At 42.9% G+C, this 20,523-nt stretch overlaps 1 protein-coding gene across 3 annotated transcripts in view; it reads left to right on the top strand.

The window, feature by feature from the left end:
- The first annotated feature begins 684 nt into the window (after nt 1–684).
- The window catches only part of NCBP3 (nuclear cap binding subunit 3), a 31,930-nt gene continuing 12,091 nt past the window's right edge, over nt 685–20,523 (top strand). For 2 of the 3 annotated variants that reach the window (XM_032615551.1, XM_032615549.1), the window contains exons 1-9: nt 692–1,041; nt 3,007–3,072; nt 4,971–5,076; nt 13,878–14,003; nt 15,820–15,948; nt 16,160–16,236; nt 16,979–17,087; nt 19,436–19,535; nt 19,835–19,938. In XM_032615551.1, the coding sequence (XP_032471442.1) occupies nt 859–1,041; nt 3,007–3,072; nt 4,971–5,076; nt 13,878–14,003; nt 15,820–15,948; nt 16,160–16,236; nt 16,979–17,087; nt 19,436–19,535; nt 19,835–19,938 (1,000 nt within the window). In that variant the 5' untranslated portion in view covers nt 692–858. Of the gene's footprint in view, nt 1,042–3,006; nt 3,073–4,970; nt 5,077–13,877; nt 14,004–15,819; nt 15,949–16,159; nt 16,237–16,978; nt 17,088–19,435; nt 19,536–19,834; nt 19,939–20,523 lie in introns of all 3 variants that reach the window. The other variant, XM_032615550.1, reaches the window with a different exon arrangement.

Genomic DNA, 20,523 nt, shown 5'->3' on the forward strand with positions numbered 1-20,523 from the left:
TGGGAAGACAGACCAGAAAGGGGTCAGAACTAGCTCAAGGTAACACAGGGAGGAAGGTGCAAAATCAGGACTCAAAGCAAAAACTGACCAGTGGCGCCCTCTGGAAGCCTAGAGGACACTCCCTCTCTCCCAACCAGGTTCTTGTTAGAAATGTCCGCAAGAAACCATGCTCAGAAGTCTCCAGTAAACCGAGCCCTTGGGAGACACGAAATTAGCGTTCAAGCTCACTACCCTCTTGGAGTCTCAATTTTGCGGTATGTAAAATGGGCCAACTATGGGGAGACTTGAGACAAAGGTTGTCAAGGCAAGTGCATTGTAAACCTACAGACTTGCCCAGAAGTGACAGACCAAGGCTCATTCTGGTTGCTAAGGCTCGCATCCGGATTTTGTCCTTTAAATAGCCTGTCACCTTGGGTAAATTTCAATGCCTCAGTTTCCTTAAATGTGAAATGGGGATAGTAAAAGTAGAAACTTCATAGGGTTGTTGTAAGGATTCAAGCACTTGGAACAGTCACTGGCAGGTAATGATAATTCAGTAAAATTAGCTTTGATACAAGTTTACTGCTCAAGGTGTAGCTAATTTCTAAGCCCAGACTGTAGCGAACTGCTCCAGGCCCCGCAGGGGGGTGGCCCTCCAGCAGGCCCTGCCTCCGTTCCCATTCGGTCCCGCCTCCTCTTCACCAGATCCGCTCCAGCCGTCCAGGGTTCCTCCCACCACCAGAGGGCGTCGGCGCTGAAGAGAGCCTTCTAGCCGCAGCAGGCGACGCTCTAGGTAGCGGCTGCTCCGTGGCCTGTGGCAGTGGCGCTCTAGCCCGCGGTGTGCGGGCGAGCTCTCAGTGGTGCGGCCGGCGGGCGGCGATGGCGGCCGTACGGGGCCTGCGAGTGTCGGTGAAGGCGGAGGTCCCGGCGGGGCCGGCCTTGGGGCCACCGTCGCCTGAAGCAGAGTCAGGTTTGGACCGCGGCGAGCCGGAGCCCATGGAGGTGGAGGAGGGCGAGCTGGAGGTCGTGCCGGTTCGGCGCTCGCTAAAGGAACTGATCCCGGTACGGGCGGGGGGCGGGGGCGAGGGCGAGGAGGAGGTCGCTGAGCGAGTGTCCCGCGCCGGTGGGGGCCGGAAGGGGAGGTGGCCGGGGCTGGGGGAAGTCTGGGTGAAGGGATGTGGGGGGCGAGCGCCCGGGGGGCGGGGGCGCCAGGCTTGAGCAGAGACGGGCAGCGAGAGAAAGGACGCTGGGGCGCCCGGAAATGGGTGTTGAGGGGGCTGGAGGAGGTGGGGAAGAGCTGGGGGGTAGTTGAGGACACCCCCTTCGCTGCCCCTCGGAGTCAGTCTGTGCAAGAGTGTGAATGAGGAGGGGTTGGGTTTATTTGGGGGCTTGAGATAAAGGGCGAGCCCCGGGCGGGAACAGAACCAGGAGCGGCCCAGAAAGAACTGTCGAGTGGCGCGGGCATCCAGGTCTCTTTGTGGGTCCTACTCCGGTGGAGCTGGTGTCTGTTAAACATAGCACTCGCGGTTTCCCTTGGGAGAGCTGGGCTTGTCAGCTGCAGAAACTCTGTGTTTCTGTTGTGACTTGAGGGTCATCTTGTCCCCGCGCGGCTCCGCTGTTACACCGTGGCTCCAGCATCTCACCCTTAATGAAAACAAAACATCAGTGAACCAGCAGTGGTCCTTGGTCCCTCTTTTATCACGATGGGGATGCTGAGAGGTGTTTTTGCTTTTGGTTTGGTGGTCTTGTGTCCGGTTCTTAGGGCTGGTCTCAGGCCTGCATGGCTTCTCTCATGTACTTAATTTCTCACCTAACATGGACTACTTTTTAGCACATGTCTGCTAGTCTGGCTTTTAAATTAAGATTATGGAAAAAGATTTTTAAAAAAAAAGGTAAGAGCACTAAAGACAGTAAATTATAGTGACTCTGGCAACAACAACTAACATAGTGGCATTTTACCATTTACTACATTATATCATTTAAAATATCACTGAGGTTGTGAAGTAGGTGTTATCATCCCTTCATTCCTTCAGTTCAACATGTACTTATTGCGTCCCCCACTTAGTGCCAGCCACAGTCCTAGGCACTTGACCAAGATCAAGACCAGACTGTGTCCTGGCGTTTATGTTCCAGTTGGGGGGACACAAGTAAACTAATAATTTACGGTAGTGGTGAGTGCTGTGGAGAGAATAAAGCATGTTAATGGGATGGAAGTGTGCAGAGGGCAGGGAGGGTGTGCAGAGCAGGAAGCAGAATGGCATAGGATGGTCAGCAAAGTCCTCTGAGATGGTGAAATTTAAGCTGAACCCTAGGTGACAAAAAGGAGCCGTCCATGTGAAGATTTGGAAGAGAGCGTTCCCAGCAGGGGCAACAGTAAGTGCAGAGGCTCTGAGATGGGCACAAGATTGTTTTGTTGGAGAAAGGTCAAGTTCTGTAGCACAAGTGGGAGAGCAGTTAAAAGAGGTCAGAAAGGTAGGCGGATACCACAGAGGAAACCTAGGCCCAGAGAGGCCAAAGGAATTGTACAGTGTCATGTAATCAGTGAACGTCAGAGCTGTGATATGAGTCCCCAGGCTTCCAAATCCCATCCTATTTTCATTGCGCTGTGCTGTGTTTTCCCCAGAAGGTCGAGGTGAGTCCTGACTTCCTGCATTTTGGTGAAGACTTGTGCTCCATCTGGTGGCCTGGCACAATGAATTTGTCTAGTCTGGGTTGGGGAGATAAGTGACTGTGCCTCATCTTGGATATTTTTCATGAACGCCTTTAGATTTTCATTTACACGGATACCTTCAGTAGATGGAATTACTTTATGTTGTGGCTAGGCCTAGAAAAGCCTTCCTGGTATAGTAGTTGATTGCTACATGGAGCCACTGGGACAGGCTTCCCCATGATATGAGGTTGTCGGGGCGGGGGAAGGATTGCTGAAAAGAACGACTCTCCAGAAGGAATGGGTTGTCAGGCTGTTGTTTATCATGTGCTGGTCGTCCGTTGCTCGTTAGCAATTCTCACCCGTCCCCTTCTTGTTAGGACACAAGCAGAAGATATGAAAACAAGGCTGGCAGCTTCATCACTGGAATCGATGTCACCTCCAAGGTAAGACAGACCACGATTAATTTATTCATTTTGAGAAGCAGGTGAACTTAATGAACGAATCTCTAGGAGAACAGCAATTACCCTTTACCTCCTTTTTTCTTTTGCTGTTGGATTGAAACTTTTTTTTAGGTTTAAATTTTGTGTTTTACCGTGATGGCTTCCTGCATCCTGAGAACATTGAGACAGCATTTGTGTGTCGTTGAATCCATGAGAAGATGTAATCACTGTACCGAGATGCCTGTAATTAACCACATCCAAGAAAAAGTTCTGCGCTGGAGTGCTTTTTTTGTGCTGTCCATTCTTTAAAAATGTGTAAACTGTTTCCACTTTAAATGAAGTAAAACATCAAAGTGCCTTGCACGTAGTAAGCCCTTAGTAAACGTCTTTATTCCTCACTGGTTGAGGCCAAGAAAAATACGATTTCCTGAATGTGTGTGTGTGGCTAAACTTTGAAGGCCAAGTGGACTGAATTATTCCCAGTACCTGGGAGTATTGCCTTTTATCTAGTGATTGCTGTTACTAGATTACCAGCTTCACTGTAACTCCTCACAGAACGAAACATATTATTTTCTTTACAATAAACAGTTGATACTTATTTATTGCTTTAATTGCTGATGATATTCAGCTTAAACATTGTTTCTGACTTTAATGTGTGCAGTTAAGTTTCGAACAGAGTTTAAGTTACAATTCTGAATAAATAATACTGTGTTACTATATTGGATGTGTGAAAGCAAAAATAAAAATAAGTATGTCATGCTAACTTTTTTGTGTTTTATCTGGGTCTCAATCTCTGATTGCTTAAAGGCCAAAAGAAGGAACTGATCATCTTTTTTGACAAGAAAATAGAATAAAGTGAAGATGTTTTCTTTTTGTAATTGAAAAAGAAGTATACAGGACTCTTCTTAAGCCCACACCATTTACCATTATATGAAGCAAATATATGGGGGAAAGGGTGGTAGCCAAGAATTGGTACTTCAGTCTTACTAAAGGAAGGTAGATTAGTTGTTTCCACTGGGAAAACTTAAGTGAAGAAAATTAGCATAACTATTGGGAAATAACAGAATTGTTGCTGCTTTACCAATCCCCACAAGCTTTCTATAGTCAGACCTTCAATTAGTGTGGCAAAGTCGATATACAATTAGTGAAGCTTCCTAAAAGCTATCAGAAACCCATAGTTGGACCTGGGTTTATTTTACCTCTTGGAAAAAAAATTTAGGAAACTGATTCTTTTGTTTTTTAGAGAGCATCAATGCTTCTTGTCACTTACAGATGAAAACTGGCAATTCCATGGGCACAAGTTTAGAATAGAGGAGAGAGTTTCTTTGCTTCAATGTTATTTTCAAATGCAGAAAAAGCTTTAGGGAGTGGACTGCTCAGGCAGACATAATGTGATAGGTGTGATTACCATGCACACAGACTTTGTGAAATGGGGGTGGTGGGGGTGCTTCTAGAAATAGCACTGAGATCAGAAGATCTGCCCCTTATTAACTGAAGTGCCTCTGGCAAACCTTTTAACTTCCTTTGTGCCTCAGTTTCTGCACCCGAAAAATTGGAATGTTAAGATTGTTTAGATATAATTTGTTTACAAGATTTCTAATAATAAATGTCAAACCATTATTCATTACTCACTGAATCAACAAATATTCATTGAATTCCTACTGTGTCCCGGATACAGTGATAGGCAATGAATCATTGTAGAGATTATTACAAATTATAACACTATTAGTGTATACCCTCCCAGTCATTGACTGTGAATATCTAGTTCTTTGCAAAAATTATTAAAGGCACAGTGTTGCTTATTTCTTCTAAGTTACTTGTCACTGATGCATCATTTTGTGTTTGTGATTTAACTTTCCTCTTCCATGTTTCACTTCTTTGGCTTTTTCTATACCTTCTAGGAAGCAATTGAAAAGAAAGAACAGCGAGCTAAGCGCTTCCATTTTCGCTCAGAAGTAAATCTTGCCCAAAGAAATGTAGCCTTGGACCGAGACATGATGAAGAAAGGTACAGGGTGTTCGGGGGGAATTTTTCCACATTCTCCCAGAGAATGACTTTTCCCTGCCAGGGCCTCATGCTTCTGGCCTTGCCTTGCATGTCCAGTCCTCATCCAGATACTGCCAAAGGAAGGAACTGGTGAATTCCCCATTTCTGAGGTGACCTGTTAAAGTTGAGCTGCATTAGCTGTCTCTCAGATGTCAGAGCTAGGAAGGAGATTGTCTTCTCTGAGAAGCCCCAGAGAACGTCACCTAGTTGGAGGCAGAGCTGAGATTAGAGCTGTGCTTCTATGGACTCTTACTCATTTTCTGCTTTTAACATAGAAGTGTTAACTTTTCTTTGCCTTTAAATATAGTGGGAGTGTATCACAGTGAGACTGTCTTTTAGGGGAGTCAGATTGGTCGGGGGGATACCATTAATACTTCGGTTGATACAGGCTTGTGATTTTATTTTATTTTTGTGTTTTGTTAGGGTAAGTATCATGCTTCCTGAAATTCACCCTGAATTATCTAGTAACCTACCCCAGTTTTCGAAAGCAATTTATGAATAGAGGGGAAAATTATTATTACCCTTTTAGTGAGTTCACAGTCATATTTATTATTCCATAAGTGCAAATGACCGCCCTCTGTTGTATTTGCAAATTTGGGATTTGTGACGGGCTTAATAGGCAGCCTTCTGAATGCATGTTAAAGGTCTGTGCTCTGCTGTGTGAGTTTCTCTAGGCTTGCTTGTTTGATGAAAACATGTTGAATGAATGAAAGAATAGCGACTATTTGTTGGGAACTTGCTCTCTTACCAGGCACTGTGTTAATTAGCGGGTTACATATTTGTTTCGTACTCATTTCTCACAACAACCCCATGAGGAATGTATTTTTATGCCTATTTTACAAAGGAAACAGGCCCAAAGAAGTTAAATAAATGCCCAGGTTTACACAGCTAGTAAAAGTAGAGTCAGGGTTAGAACCTGATAAACCAGATAAACCCAGGTTTATCTGACTCTAAAGCCTTGCTGTTAACTACTTTGCTCTGTTGCCTTACAATATGTGATATGACACCAGAGACCCAAACCTCATTCCGTGCCAGTGGACAGAGTAGCTTGGACACAGAGCTCAACTCTGGATGCTGCTTTACTCCTTTTTTCTGCATAATGAGTTCAGTTTGGAAATACGACCTTGCTTCCCTTGCAGGCCAGGCGTCCAGGCATCTGCTTGAGTGGATTTTTCTGTTTCAGAAAAAGTCCTGTGAAGGCATAGGCATTCATGTGCCTGCACAGTCTAGACAAGGCAGGTGTCGGAGGCCTTTCTTACAGCTCCACCTTGAAAGCCCCCCTGTTTCCTTCTAGTCCCGTAAGCAGTCCTTGTGACATCTTGCTTCTGACCTTGCTCATGCCTGTCGCTCTGTTGATTTGCCCCTCCTTGTCCCATGCTTTTTCGTTTCAGATGTCACTGCCTCTGTGAAGCATCCCTAATTACCCACTTCAGCCTCTCTTCCCACCTGTGTTGGGGCTCTTTAGAGTGCTGAGCCCTCCTGGGATCTAGTCTCAGTTCCTTAGTGAATGCGGGCGAGTTAGTGAACCTTTTTAGGTCTCACTTTCCTTGTTGTAAAATGGGAATAGGATACCTTCCTGAAAATGATCACTTTCGGGGTTAAATTTTAATTAAAAAAAAATGTTTTTTTGAAAAGTAATCCCGATCTCATGGTTTTAAAGATTCTCTTAAAAACAATAGATCTGCCTGGAATGTCAGTTGCTCATTACAACCTGTTTTTTGATCCAGGAAGCAGCATGGTTTTGGAGTGTGTTCTTGAACTCCAGAGAACCCTGCTGCCTTTCCCAGATCAATTTAAATTAGAGTGGGGGAATGGGTTTGGATAGATCTCAGAGATAGTTATTATTTTTATATCTCCTCAGGTAATTCTAATGTGCAGTCAGGATTGAGAACCACTGGTGTTGTGGTTAAGAGCGTGGGTTCTGAAGTCTGACTGCCTGTATTCAAATCCTGACTTGTCACTTTCTAGCTCTTTGACCTTAGGTAAGTTGTTTAGCCTCTAAGAACCTCAGTTTCCTCATCTGGAAAGGCAGGATAACGTTCTTATAGGGTGGTTGGGAGGCTCTGACAAAATGTTACGATTCTTAGAGTGGTGTCTGGCATATAGTAAATGTTAGTTATTATTATTATCTGGCATTCTCCATCTTCCAAACAGTCATCTAAGTGGTCCAGCCTCTTGGGAGAATGGGGACATTGGAATAAGCATCTTGATTCCTGCAGCCACAGTAGGTGTCAAGTTATTTCTTCTTATTAATATCAACAGTAATAAAATATACCATTTGATAAATGCTTACTATGTGCCAATCACTGTGCTATGTGGTTAGCTTATCTTCCAACAACCCTGTTGCGGGGAACGTATTTATCATTTCTGTTTTACTGGTGAGGAAAGTAAGGCGCTGAGAGGTTGAGAAACTTGCTCAAGGTCCCACAGGTAGTAAGTAGCAAGGCTGGGGTTCGAAGGCTGGTCTGACTGAACCCTGTGTTCCTGATCTCTGCCAGCTTCAGGGATGTGGTTTGGGATGCGCTGCACTAGGCCAGTCCTCATCGAGAGTAACTCGCTACTTTTGAGTGACAGTGTCAAGCAGCTTCTCTTTATCTCCAAGATCAAAGCTCTCATGGTTGGAAAGGACCTTAGAGGTCATCTGGATCCCACCTCCTGCCCAGTGCTGCAGGCCTTTGGGCAGAGTTCCCCCGTGGTCCTTTGGCCTCTGCCTGAACATTTCCTAGTGGTGGCATGAGAACTATTTATGAAGCAGTCAGTCTTTTTGTCTTTGTTTTAATTAAGGCATGCACACTGTTTATTTATTTATCTTTCTTTCTTTCTTTTTTTTTTTTTTTTTTTGGCCGCACCCTGTGGCATGTGAGATTTTAGTTCCCTAACCAGGGATCGGATCTGTGCCCCCTGCAATGGAAGCGCATAGTCTTAACCACTGGACCTCCAGGGAAGTCCCCACGGTCTTATTTTTGGATACTTCTTCATGTTGAACAAAAATTGCTTTCTAGTAATTTCTGTCTATTAGTTACTGTGTAACTCTTAGAACAACATTAAGTCCTTTCCTCATTCACACAGTAACTCTTCAGGTGAAGGAATGGACAGCCCATTCCCTAAACTTTCTTATGCGGCATGACTTTCTGGTCTCCCTCCTATAGACCCTTCCCAGTTTCTAAATGTCCTTCACCAGATGAGGTACAGGTTCCAGATTTGGTTGGATTCGTGCAATGCATGGCAGGACTCTGACCACGGTTTCTGTCCCAGCCATTTCATAGTAGTCATCTTCTAGTCAACCAAAGCACCAGTTCTTTCCCTCAGGAAGTGCACCTATCAAAACAGTCTTTCTCATCTTGTACTTGAGACATTTTAAAGAGTTGCCTTTTTATTTATCCCTATTAAATTATATCTTGATTTCAAGACTCCATTTCAGCTTACGGAGTTAATTTTCATCTTGACTCTGCCTTTCAGCATTTTAGCTGCACTCCTCACTTTGTTATGCATGGCTTCTGCATCTTTATCCAGTTGTTGGTAAATGTCAAACAGGATAATCCCGTATCATGCCATGACACACAGATCCGTGAATTATAGTCTTATTCTGTTATCAGGCCCACCTATCATTTTATTGTCATGGGGAACTAGATGACATGCCTTAATAAACTTGAGATAGAACATGTCTGTGGTATTCTTTGAATTTCTTGGCCTGCTAATCCAATCAAAAAAGAAATGAGGTTAGCTGGCTTGCTTCTTAGTGAACTCATGTCATTTCCTATGGGAGAGACTTAGTTTCTTAAGGGATCAGAGATTCTGTCTGATAAGCTATTTTTTAAAAATTTCCGAGAATGACAATCTTTTGCATCGTTTGGGAATTTCTCTTTTCCTCTTTTCTGAAAATCAGTACGGGCTTAGTCCTTCTCGAGGCTTTAGGGTGCCTCGCTCCATCCCTGCGGCTTTCTAGAGATTACTGCCTAGTTCTGAAGTCACTGGTTAGTACAGTGGGGCGCAGTTCTAGCTTCGAAGACTCAAATCTGTTAAAACTATTTCTGAAGCCCTTCTTGTCACCTATCTTGGGTTTTAGTTCTCACTTAATGATAGCTATTCTACTGCCCTTCAGTAGTACAGCAAAATAGATCAACAGTTCTGCCCTTTTCCCCAAAGCAACGTTGCTCCAAACACTTGGGAAAAAAAAAACCCACCATTGCCACACACACACACACACACACACCCCCACACCCCCATCCCCGCCGTGCCGCTTGGCTTGTAGGATCTTAGTTCCCTGACCTGGGATTTAACCCGGGGCCATGGCAGTGAAAGCGCTGAGTCCTAACCACTGGACCACCAGGGAAGTCCCCCATTGGCATTTTTTTTTTTTTTGCGGTACGTGGGCCTCTCACTGCTGTGGCCTCTCCCATTGCAGAGCACAGGCTCCGGACGCGCAGGCTCAGCGGCCATGGCTCACGGGCCCAGCCGCTCCGCGGCATGTGGGATCTTCCCAGACCGGGGCACGAACCCGCGTCCCCTGCATCGGCAGGTGGACTCTCAACCACTGCGCCACCAGGGAAGCCCCCACCATTGGCATTTTTGATGAGCCTGTTTGCTCTGGACTGTAACCTTTTCTTCATCAGATGTTAGACAAACAATTCGTGTCCACCAAAGAAAATTTGGAAAGTAAAGTAAGAAGAAAAATTGCCCACAGCGCACCACCCAAATGCAGTCATTGTCAACATGTTGTGCATTTCCTTCTAATCTTTTCTGGGTATGGACTTGTTTTTGCTTTTCCCTTTGTAGTCCTACTGCTTTCTTCCTTTTTCACTTGACAGTCTGTCATCAGCATTTTCCATGTTATTATAGAGCCTGATGTAGTCTTTCAGATTCGTACATTTCTTACATTTGTTCTCTTCTATTGGTAATTTACCCTTTATCTGTCTCCCATATGTGTTCTTTGGTGAGTTGTGCTCACCTAAGCTTTGTTGCTTTCTCTTTTCTTGGGATCACCGCTCATACTCTGAGTCACTGTATTTAGTGTCTTCCAAATTCTTTGATCATCCTAATCTGAGGCTTTGAAATTGGCTACTTTTTCTCTGGATTTTCAGAAATCTGCTTTCTTAAAGACTTGAGTTTTGTGTCCTACGACCTGTCATTCATTGTCTTCTTTCCTGTTGGAAAACCCAAGATGATTCCCTCACCACCTTGCTTGTAGTCAACACTCAGTAAATGCCCGGTTCTCATTCCCCAGTTCATTTGTTCACTGCCACCTCAGCAATTAGTCCTTTCTCATCATCTGGGCATAAATCTAGGCGCCTTCTTTGTTGCTTTGTTTTATTTTAAGCAGTGACATTGCAGGCTTCCATCAGATCTTAAGCTTGTCTCATATATGGTTAAATCCTTCATATCAGCATCTCCTACAAGATTTTCTTCTGCCTGCTCCTCAGTCTGATTCCTCTACCCTCGCCAGGAGCTCTTCTTGTTGTTTACCCTCTTCAAAACCATCTCTTTACTTCCCAAAGGATTTTTTCCTCCAAAATCATGGCTTTTAGCTTGAAGAACTGAGAAGATCCCCTGGGCTACCTCTTCAGTTTCCCATCCTGCGTGGTAGAGTTACTCTGCATGTCCAGTGTGGACATCCATCTCATTTGGGGTTCTGTTCATTGTTGCACTGCTGGTCACTAATAAGGACTTGCTAAGGATTCATAAGTCTTTTTTTTTTTTTTTTTTGGCCGCACCATGCAGCATGCGGGATCTTAGTTCCCTGAGCAGGGATTGAACTCATCCCCTCAGCAGTGGAAGCACAGATTCTTAACCACTGGACCACCAGGGAAGTCCCAGGATTCATAAGTCTTGATGGTATCTCTGTCTTCATGAATCTGAGTTGGCAGGAAGATACTTACCTGATTTATTCTGCCCACCCCTAATGGGCTCCCATTAAACCTATCTTTTACTCTTCAAAATGACAAAAAAAAAAAATTTAAAAAGAACTTTTATCTGAAAGTATTCACATGTATTTCAAGTTCATTTGTTTTAAATAAAATATATGACATATAAAAACATACTTAGGAGTAATGGATGCTGAATTCTTTTTTTTTTAAATTAATTTATTTTTTTGACTGTGTTGTGTCTTCATTGCTGCACGTGGGCTTTCTCTAGTCGCGGAGAGCAGGGGCTACTCTTCGTTGCGCAGGCTTCTCGTTGCAGTGGCTTGTCTTGTTGCGGAGCACGGGCTCTAGGCGCGCGGGCTTCAGTAATTGTGGCACGCGAGCTCAGTAGTTGTGGTGCACGGGCTTAGTTGCTCCGTGGCATGTGGGATCTTCCCGGACCAGGGCTCGAGCCTGTGTCCCCTGCATCGGCAGGCGGATTCTTAACCACTGCGCCACCAGGGAAGTCCCAGATGCTGACTTCTTGACTGAACTACTTTGGAGAAGCTCGGGGAGAGAAGGGACGTGGAGCACTTACACAGGCCCTAGGGGTTTTTTTTGTTTGTTTTTGTTTTTAAATTTATTTATTTATTTATTTTTGGCTGCGTTGGGTCTTCGTTGCTGCGCACGGGCTTTCTCTAGTTGTGGCGAGTGGGGGCTACTCTTCGTTGCGGTACGCAGGCTTCTCATTGCAGTGGCTTCTCTTGTTGCAGGCCATGTGCTCTAGTCACCCAGGCTTCAGGAGTTGTGGCTCACAGGCTCAGTAGTTGTGGCTCGCGGGCTCTAGAGCACAGGCTCAGTAGTTGTGGTGCATGGGCTTAGTTGCTCTGCGGCATGTGGGATCTTCCCAGACCAGGGCTCAAACCCGTGTCCCCTGCACTGGCAGGCGGATTCTTAACCACTGCACCACCAGGGAAGCCCGGGCCCTAGTTTCATATGTAGTGTTTTATTTGCCTCAAATCTTTTTTTTTTTTTGTGGTACGCGGGCCTCTCACTGTTGTGGCCTCTCCCATTGCGGAGCACAGGCTCTGGACGCACAGGCTCAGCGGCCATGGCTCACGGGCCCAGCCGCTCCACGGCATGTGGGATCTTCCCGGACCGGGTCACGAACCCGTGTCCCCTGCATCGGCAGGCAGACCCTCAACCACTGCACCACCAGGGAAGCCCTATTTGCCTCAAATCTTTTTAAGAATTTAAGCGTAAAGCTAGGTGGTAGATATACAGGTATTTTAAAAATATTTTTTCTTTGTTGATATATTTGCGTATTTCACAATTAAAAAGATTAAATGAGATAATGTGCTTAAAGTATTTAGTAAAAAATTAGCACAATTCTGGTAAGGCTGAGGTTCCTTTAGACCACAGCCTTCAATGTTTCTTCCTTCCCAGAGGTAACAGCTCTTATCAGTGTGGAGTGAATTATTCCAGACTTTCTTCTATGTATTTGTGTACACAAATATATACCCTTAGAAAATATATGGTGATATTTATGTTTTAATTTTTTTAATGTATGTATTTTTCTGCAGCTTTTTTTCACTCAGTAATGTGTCTTAGAATCTTTCCATGGTATATAATAAATTATCTCATTGTTTTTAACTGCTTAATATTCTATAATATGGATAAACCATGATTCATTTAATATGGATAAACCATAATTTATTACTCTGATAGCTACTGAGTTATTAAAATAGTGCTGCAACAAACATCTTTGTGTGGACCACTCTGTGAACCCATGTGTGTTTAGGATAGATACTGAAGAGAATTCCTTTGCGTATAGGGCATGTGCTTAATTACATTTGTAATAGACACTCCTAGTTGCCCTTCAGAGTGGCTGTGGCAGTTCACACTCCCACCAGCAGAGGGAGGGGCTTTTTCCTCCACACTGCCACCAATTGATACTAAAAGACATGAATTAAAAACATAGTCAGTGGGCTTCCCTGATGGCACAGTGGTTAAGAATCCGCCTGCCAACGTAGGGGATACGGGTTCAAGCCCTGGTTCGGGAAGATCCCACATGCTGCGGAGCAACTAAGCCCGTGCGCCACAACTACTGAGTCTGTGTTCTAGAGCCCGTGAGCCACAATTACTGAAGCCCGCATGCCTAGAGCCTGTGCTCTGCAACAAGAGAAGCCCACGCACCGCAACGAAAAGTAGTCCCCGCTCACCACAACTAGAGAAAGCCCGTGTGCAGCAACGAAGACCCAACGCAGCCAAAAATAAATAAATTAAAAAAACAAACAAACAAAAAAACCTGGTCAGTGAAAACTGATACCTTGTCTTAAGGTGGATTATCCTGATAGTAGTGAGGTCAACCATCTCTTCATGTTTATTGGCCTTTTCTGTTTCTTTTTGTGTGAATTGCCTGCTCATGTCCTCTGCCCATTTTTATTTGGGGCTGTCATTTTCTATTGATTTGTAGGATTTCTTTGCTCTACTTTCGTACTTTGCTTTACATCCAGGGGCAGTGCCTCTTCTTCTTCTCAGAACTGTCTTGACTGTCGCACATTTCTCATTGACATATCTTTAAAAAATTTTAGAATCGGTGTATCAAGTTCAATGAATAATCCTGTTGAATTCGGTATTGCTTTTATCATTACAGGTCATTTTGAGACGAGGTGTCATGTATATAATCAACACCATTTGTTTAATCTTCCTCAGCCTAATAAGCCCATTCTGAATAGTCATTTATTTAATGCTATTGCTGTGTGATAAAAATTAAAATAGTTTACCTTACTGTCAAGTCTCATTTTCTTTTGAAATAATTATTATCTCTTTCAGCATATTTCTTTTTAAAATACCTATTATCTGAACTGTTACAACGGGCTACTGGTGGATTGTGCAACAGCAGGTGTCTTGTTTTTCTAGCAATCCCCAAAGTGAGACTGGAGACAATCTACATTTGCGGCGTAGATGAGATGAGTACCCAGGATGTCTTTTCCTATTTTAAAGAATATCCTCCGGCCCACATTGAGTGGTTGGATGATACCTCCTGTAAGTAACCCAGGTTACTTGAATATGCTTCTATTTATGATTTTAAAATAATTTTTGCCATCTCAAATGGTGAATGATTTTGGCCAGACTATGTCTAACCTCTGCCTTTAGCCTAGGAGAGAAAAAATTGCTCACTGCTGAGAACCAGAGTGCGTTAACCAGTCTGCCAGATCGTACTCCATGCGTATTCTAAGTCAGCTCAGAGGTGGTTATCCGGCCTCTAGGAGGATGGTTGTTGGCAGCTGAGTCCAGGGTACATGACTGAGGCCTCTCTTAACACCCACAGTTTCCCAACAAAGGGGTGGGTCCAACTGCATAGACTTGGGGCTGCATTTTCAGGGCTTTAGACTTTGTCATTGCAACTTGCCATACAGCTTTTCAGAGGGCTATCTCTGACCTAGAACTAGACCAGAACCCTCTGACACAGTGCCAGACCTCTCATCTCTGCTTGCTTTGGACTGTGTTTTCTGGAGCTTCATCTGCTGGCCCTAATCTGGGGGCTGTTCCACTTGTGAGCTAACTGTAATTTTTAACTTGCATCCCCTCTCCAAGTCTGGCCTGACCTTTGGTACCCACTCTGCTGGCTTCTTGTCTTGTCTCACTTCTAGTCTGGCTTTACTTTCTGCCAGTGTGCTGACCTGCTTTTCCCGGCTGCTTTCTTAGATGTTAATTCATTGAAAGAAGAAGAAGCGTGACTGAGTAAAAGTTTTTCTCCTTTTTTCTTAACTTAGACCATCCAAATCAGGGGATGGCAAGCCTTTTTTATAAAGGGCTGGATGATAAATATTGTAGGCTTTGCAGGCCATACAGTCTCTGTGGAATCTACCCAACTTTGCCGTTGTAGCGTGAAAGCAGCCATAGACAATATAACTGAATGAGCGTGGCTGTTCTCTGTAGAACTTTGTTTACAAAAACAGGTGGCAGGTGTGTAGTTTATTATACGTTAGTTATAACTAAATAAAGCCGGTTCAAGTATAAATAGATAAATGGATGGGTGATGGATGGATGGATGAATGAATCAATGATAGCAGGTGGTGGGCTGGATTTGCTAACGCCTGATTTATCTAATGAAAACTGTAGCTAAGGGATGTTAGAGTCAGAGGAACCCTTAGAATCATCCAGTTCACCTATCTCGTATTGTACATCAGAAACTGAGAAACAGAAGCGGGAGGTGATTTGCTCAAGACCATGTGGCATATTATTAACAAAGATGAGAATCTTTAGACCTTCATTTCCCAAACTGAGATACAGGAGTGACATAAGTTTGAGAAACGCTGCTTTAAAGTTAAACTTCTCAAAAACCTTTTCTTGCTAAATTCTCTTAAAGAAGCAAATTAAATTGATTGCTGCAAAGCCAGGTGGCTGTCACGCCTGCCATCGTCACCCACACTTCACAGTAGGGAAACATCATTTAGCATGTCTGGATAACAAGGAACAGCAGAGGGCTTCCATGTAGGGGGCAGTAGAATAAAGGATAATCTAAATTTATTTGAGAATTTTCACCATCATCATCATCAAGAACTGCTAACACTTATGTATAACAGCCACTGTATACCAGGCAGTTTTAATATACAGAACTCCTTTTCATGGAGTACTTGACCATTATTTTGTGGACCCAGTTTGGGAATGTAGCTCTAGGTTGATTTTATCAAAGAAGTTTTACTACCAGGTTCTGTAGTTCCTTTCATTCGTTGGTGTGTACATTTACTGATGCCAGTCCATACCTGAATGAGACTTTAGCAGTGAATATGATGTAGTCTCTGTTCTCAAGAAACTTAACCGTTTGGATGTGATGTAACGTGTTATCTTATTTTAGGTAACGTGGTTTGGTTGGATGAAATGACAGCCACACGAGCCCTTATCAATATGAGTTCCCTGCCAGCCCTGGATAAGATAAGAAGCAGGGATGCCAATGAGGACAAGTCGTCTGAGAAAAGTAAAAAAGGTAACTGACCACAAAGGAGGGACTTTGGGGCTAAAAGTCCTGTCCTTTACAACTTGAGTTTCTGTGCAGTGTTATACAGCATCTCATCGCCAGTTATTTCTGAAATAAGCTATGATGCTTTGGATCATTAGTAAAGAGGAGGAGAAAATATTAGACTTAGCATGTATGAGATGGAGTTAAGATTCATCTTGTCCCTCACGTTCCATTTTAGACAAGCAGGAAGACAGTTCCGATGACGATGAGGCTGAAGAAGGAGAAGTTGAAGATGAGAACGCAAGTGATGTAGAGGTCAGTGAGAGGGCAAAGGTGTCTGTAAGGTTTCACTGTAAACAACTGCTTACTGTCTTGGTATTTAAGCCTTAAAGACTTAATACAGTACGTTGTGTTCTTCCTCTGGCTTTCACCGTTATACCTCCTGAGGGGGCACCAGGCTCTTGGCCTTTAAGTTCGTGTGGCTATAATGAATGATTCATCTTGAGATCTTAGTACTCACACTTCTGTATGAAAGGAAATGGTTTTATTGAGAAATCCTTTGAAATGCTATCAAATCAGTAAAATTAAGGAATAGCAAGTAATGGCATATTTCCTAATGGCATATGTACTATTGTTGGAAATATTAAAGTGTATTCATTTTAAAATTATTTATTAAATGCCTACCATATACCAAATTCTAGGTGCTGGGGGTATAGCGTCAAGCAAAACAAAGTCCTTGCCCTTTCGGAGCCTACATTCTAGTGGGGTAGACAGACAATACACTGATACACAGATATGTAATATAATGTCAGGAAGTGATGAGTGCTGTGAAGAAAAATAAAGAAGGGTAAGCAGATAGAGAATGATGGAGACGATTCTTTTAGACAAGGTGGTCAGCGAAGACCTCTGACTTAGACATCCTGCAGAGGAACTGGTGCTGTAATGCTGGTGGGTATTAGTAAAGGTAGATTGCTTTCTTAATCAGTGGTAACTTTGCTGCTGAATGAATATGAAAAAGGCTTTAATTTTTATGTCGAAAATGCTCTTTTTTCTTAAGTTGGACACGTTGTCTCAGGTAGAAGAAGAATCTCTGCTAAGAAATGATCTTCGTCCAGCGAACAAACTTGCTAAAGGAAATAGGTTATTCATGAGATTTGCTACAAAAGGTAAATGATAATTGGTATTGATTTTTATTTATTTTTATTTTTAATCAAAGTGATTTTTATTGAGTGACACCTCTCTTGAATCAGAACTTAGGTCAAGTAATCTGCAAGCTCCTTCAAACTATAATATTCTGTGCTTATAAAATCAATGACTTGCTGCCTGAGTTGGAATTTCACACATTGAAAGTGAATATTATTTGTATACTTTTGTGGTTTCTAGCTAAAGTAAGTTATTTTCTGTCAAAGCTGGTTTGTCCCATGTGCTTTTCAGCCAGTTTATCATCTGAACTATGAAAACTTTAAAACTGTATTTTAGGTATCATAGCAGTATCTTCCTGGACATTGCTAGTAGTGCCATTCAACTCTCATTCTCTAAAGAATTAAATTAAAAGCCTCTTAACAATTCATAAGGCTTTTTACACATAATGATTTGGGTACACATTTAATAATGTGTGTGTGGTGGGTGGGGGGTTGAGTCAGTTGAGAGTTAATTGGAAATGACAACTCTTCACCCCTGAATACTTCAGTAAGTATTTCTGAAGAACAAGGACTTTGTTTTACACACAGTTATCAAAATCAGGGAACTCAGCATTAATACAATACTGTTACCTAATTCGGAGTCCACATTCAGATTGTACCAGCTCCCCACTCTGTATATTTAAACTACCCGGGGGAGAAAAAAACTGCCTGGCACACAGTGAGTGCTGTGTAAGTGTTAAGAGTTCATGCTGCTGCTGCTGCTGCTGACAATGACGATTATCAAATACATTGGGATTATTCTTTATACTACTCCCCCGCTGAACTAGGATCCACTCTAGGACTGGGTGTTTAAGTCTGCCATGTCGCCTTAGTCTCCCTCAATATGGAACTACTCCTTTGTTTTCCTTGACTGGGACATTTTTAAAGAGGACGGGCTCATTATTTTATAGGCTGCCCCTTAGTTTGTCTGATGTCTCCTAATTAAGTTCGGGTTGTGCGTTTGTACCACAGAAGTGACATTGTGTCACTTTCAGTGCATCATATCAGGAGGCACATTGTGTTTATTTATCCCCTTCCTGAGGATGTTAGCTTTTATCACTTGGTTAAGGTAATGATCGCCAGGTTTCTCCACTATAAAGTTACTCTTTTTCCATTTATAATTTAAAGGTTTGTGGGGAGATGCTTTGAGGTTATGTAAATAGCCTGTTCCTCATCCAGCTTCCATGCAGTAGCTTTAGATCCATTGATGACTTTTCAGCTCTCTCATTTATTAGTTGGCAGTCTGCCGTAAGGAAGAGCTTTCCCTTTGTACCCATTTGTTGATGTATTTACTTACCTTTTTTACTTATATCAGTTTAGATTCATGGAGTTTTATTCAGTGGGTTATCATCCGTTCTATCATTATTTTGATTCACAAATTATTTTGGATTTGGCCAGTAGAGCCTCTTCAAACTGTGTTCTTGTGACACGCCTTCGTGATTCTTTGAGTTCTTTCTTTATGGCACAATAAAACATCTTGTTTTGCCAGACTCAACTTGTACTTTCCCTGCCCCAGATCTGGAATCAGCCATTTCTCCAAGGAGCTGGTGGGCATGTTTTTTGTAGGGTGCACATTCTGGTTTGTGACACCAAGTTTATCTCTAGCACTGGGTACATTCCCATTGGTGTTCATCCGTTGCGTTCAGTGAGTGCCCAGGGAGCTGTCAAGAGACCTTTATATTATGAAAATATGTGTGCTCACTGACCACCTTTTCTTCCTGTTAACTGGCATTTTAACTTGATAAATGGGGTCTTTTCTTCATTTACTTATTCGAGGGACCATTTGTGTGCATTCTGGATATATGGTGCTCTGCTGTTTTCCTTAAGCCATTTTGAGGAACATCACGGTAAACTGGAAAAAAAATGGTTTGCCCAATACATGGACCTGTGTATAATCTGTTTCTTTGACCCTGATTCTGTGTTATTGGAGTGTTGTCATTCAGAAATGAATATCATCTTTCAGGGGGCAGTGAAAATGCCGCCTCTTCTAAAAGCCTTTTTGATTCCTGAACGCTGGTGATAAGTGATGCTCCCTTGTGCTTCTTGGAGCCTAGTATATTGTATTGTTGTTAATAGTATTTTCTCTATGGAGTCAGCTCCCTAACAGCAGCTTAACCTCCCTCACCTCTGAGTTTTGCTCCACCCCCTCCACAAGGCACTGCGTTAGGAGGCGCTCAGAGAGTGAGTGTTTCTAGTGCGTCCTCCCCTTTTGTCGGCTGATTGTGCTGATCTGATCCCAGCCACGAAAAACATTCTTTTTTTTTTTTTTAAACCCATTCTACATTGTCTTCACACTCACAGGAAATCCTTGGTAACTTGTAATTAATTTTTAGATGACAAAAAGGAACTTGGAGCAGCGAGAAGAAGTCAGTATTACATGAAATATGGGAATCCAAATTACGGAGGCATGAAAGGAATTCTTAGTAATTCTTGGTGAGTCCAAAACCTTAAAATACAATAGTTTAAATAGTACGTAAGCTTTTCATAATCCTTCAGTTGGTATTCTGCAGTGGAATGTCAATACCATATGTAGACGTGAAGGAAAACAGGAAGAAAGAATTCAAGATTTTTAACTGTGGTAAATGGTGTGAGAATGCTGACTTTCAGTTTCATGTGAAATATCTCAGTTTCAGCACCTAACATTGTGTCAGGGTGTAGTTGAAATTAACTAGTGGATTTCAAGGCCCTTCCTGCTGGTTTTTGATTATGTGCTTGTTTTGGCAATGTTGCAGGAAGCGAAGATACCATTCCCGTCGCATTCAGCGGGATGTGATCAAGAAGAGAGCCCTGATTGGGGACGACGTTGGCTTGACATCCTATGAACACCGACATTCTGGTAGTTGCCTGCTCAGCTCTTGGGTAGACACGTGTTTGGCTCCTGAAATCATATTTTTATTCTTAATACAGTCTCTTAAGGTTCCAAACTTTATCATCCTCTCTTCCTTGCCCTCACCCTCTGCCAACATATAGGAAAGTAAGTCAAGTCACAATTAATTTGAAATTGCCCTGTACAAAGAGGTCAAATGATTTTATAAAAGCCGTTCTAACAATAAAGGCAAGATGTAGGAAAAATTAAAACTTTTCTTAGGAATCTAATTTTCCTATTAATATCAAAAGCGTGAAAAAAAATTCTTTAAATTATTTTGTTGGATGAGTTGATTTGATCGTTCCTTTGTCTGATGAAAATAAGCTGCTATGTTTAGCGTTCTGTGCTTTATTGGCTTGTGCACGTGAATGCCTCAGTAAAGTGGGATATCATGACTTGGGTTTCATTTTGTTTCTTCCTTCTTTTTTCTTTTTTTTTTCTTTTTCTCTTCCTCTCTCTCCCTTCCCTCCCCCCACCCTCCCTATCCCCCCTCCTCCCTTCCTTCCTTCCTTCCTTCCTTCCGTCCTTCCTTTTGGTGCTTATTGTGAAAGAACC

The sequence above is a fragment of the Phocoena sinus genome, chromosome 20 (genome assembly GCF_008692025.1).
Source record: "Phocoena sinus isolate mPhoSin1 chromosome 20, mPhoSin1.pri, whole genome shotgun sequence".
Lineage (NCBI taxonomy): Eukaryota > Metazoa > Chordata > Mammalia > Artiodactyla > Phocoenidae > Phocoena > Phocoena sinus.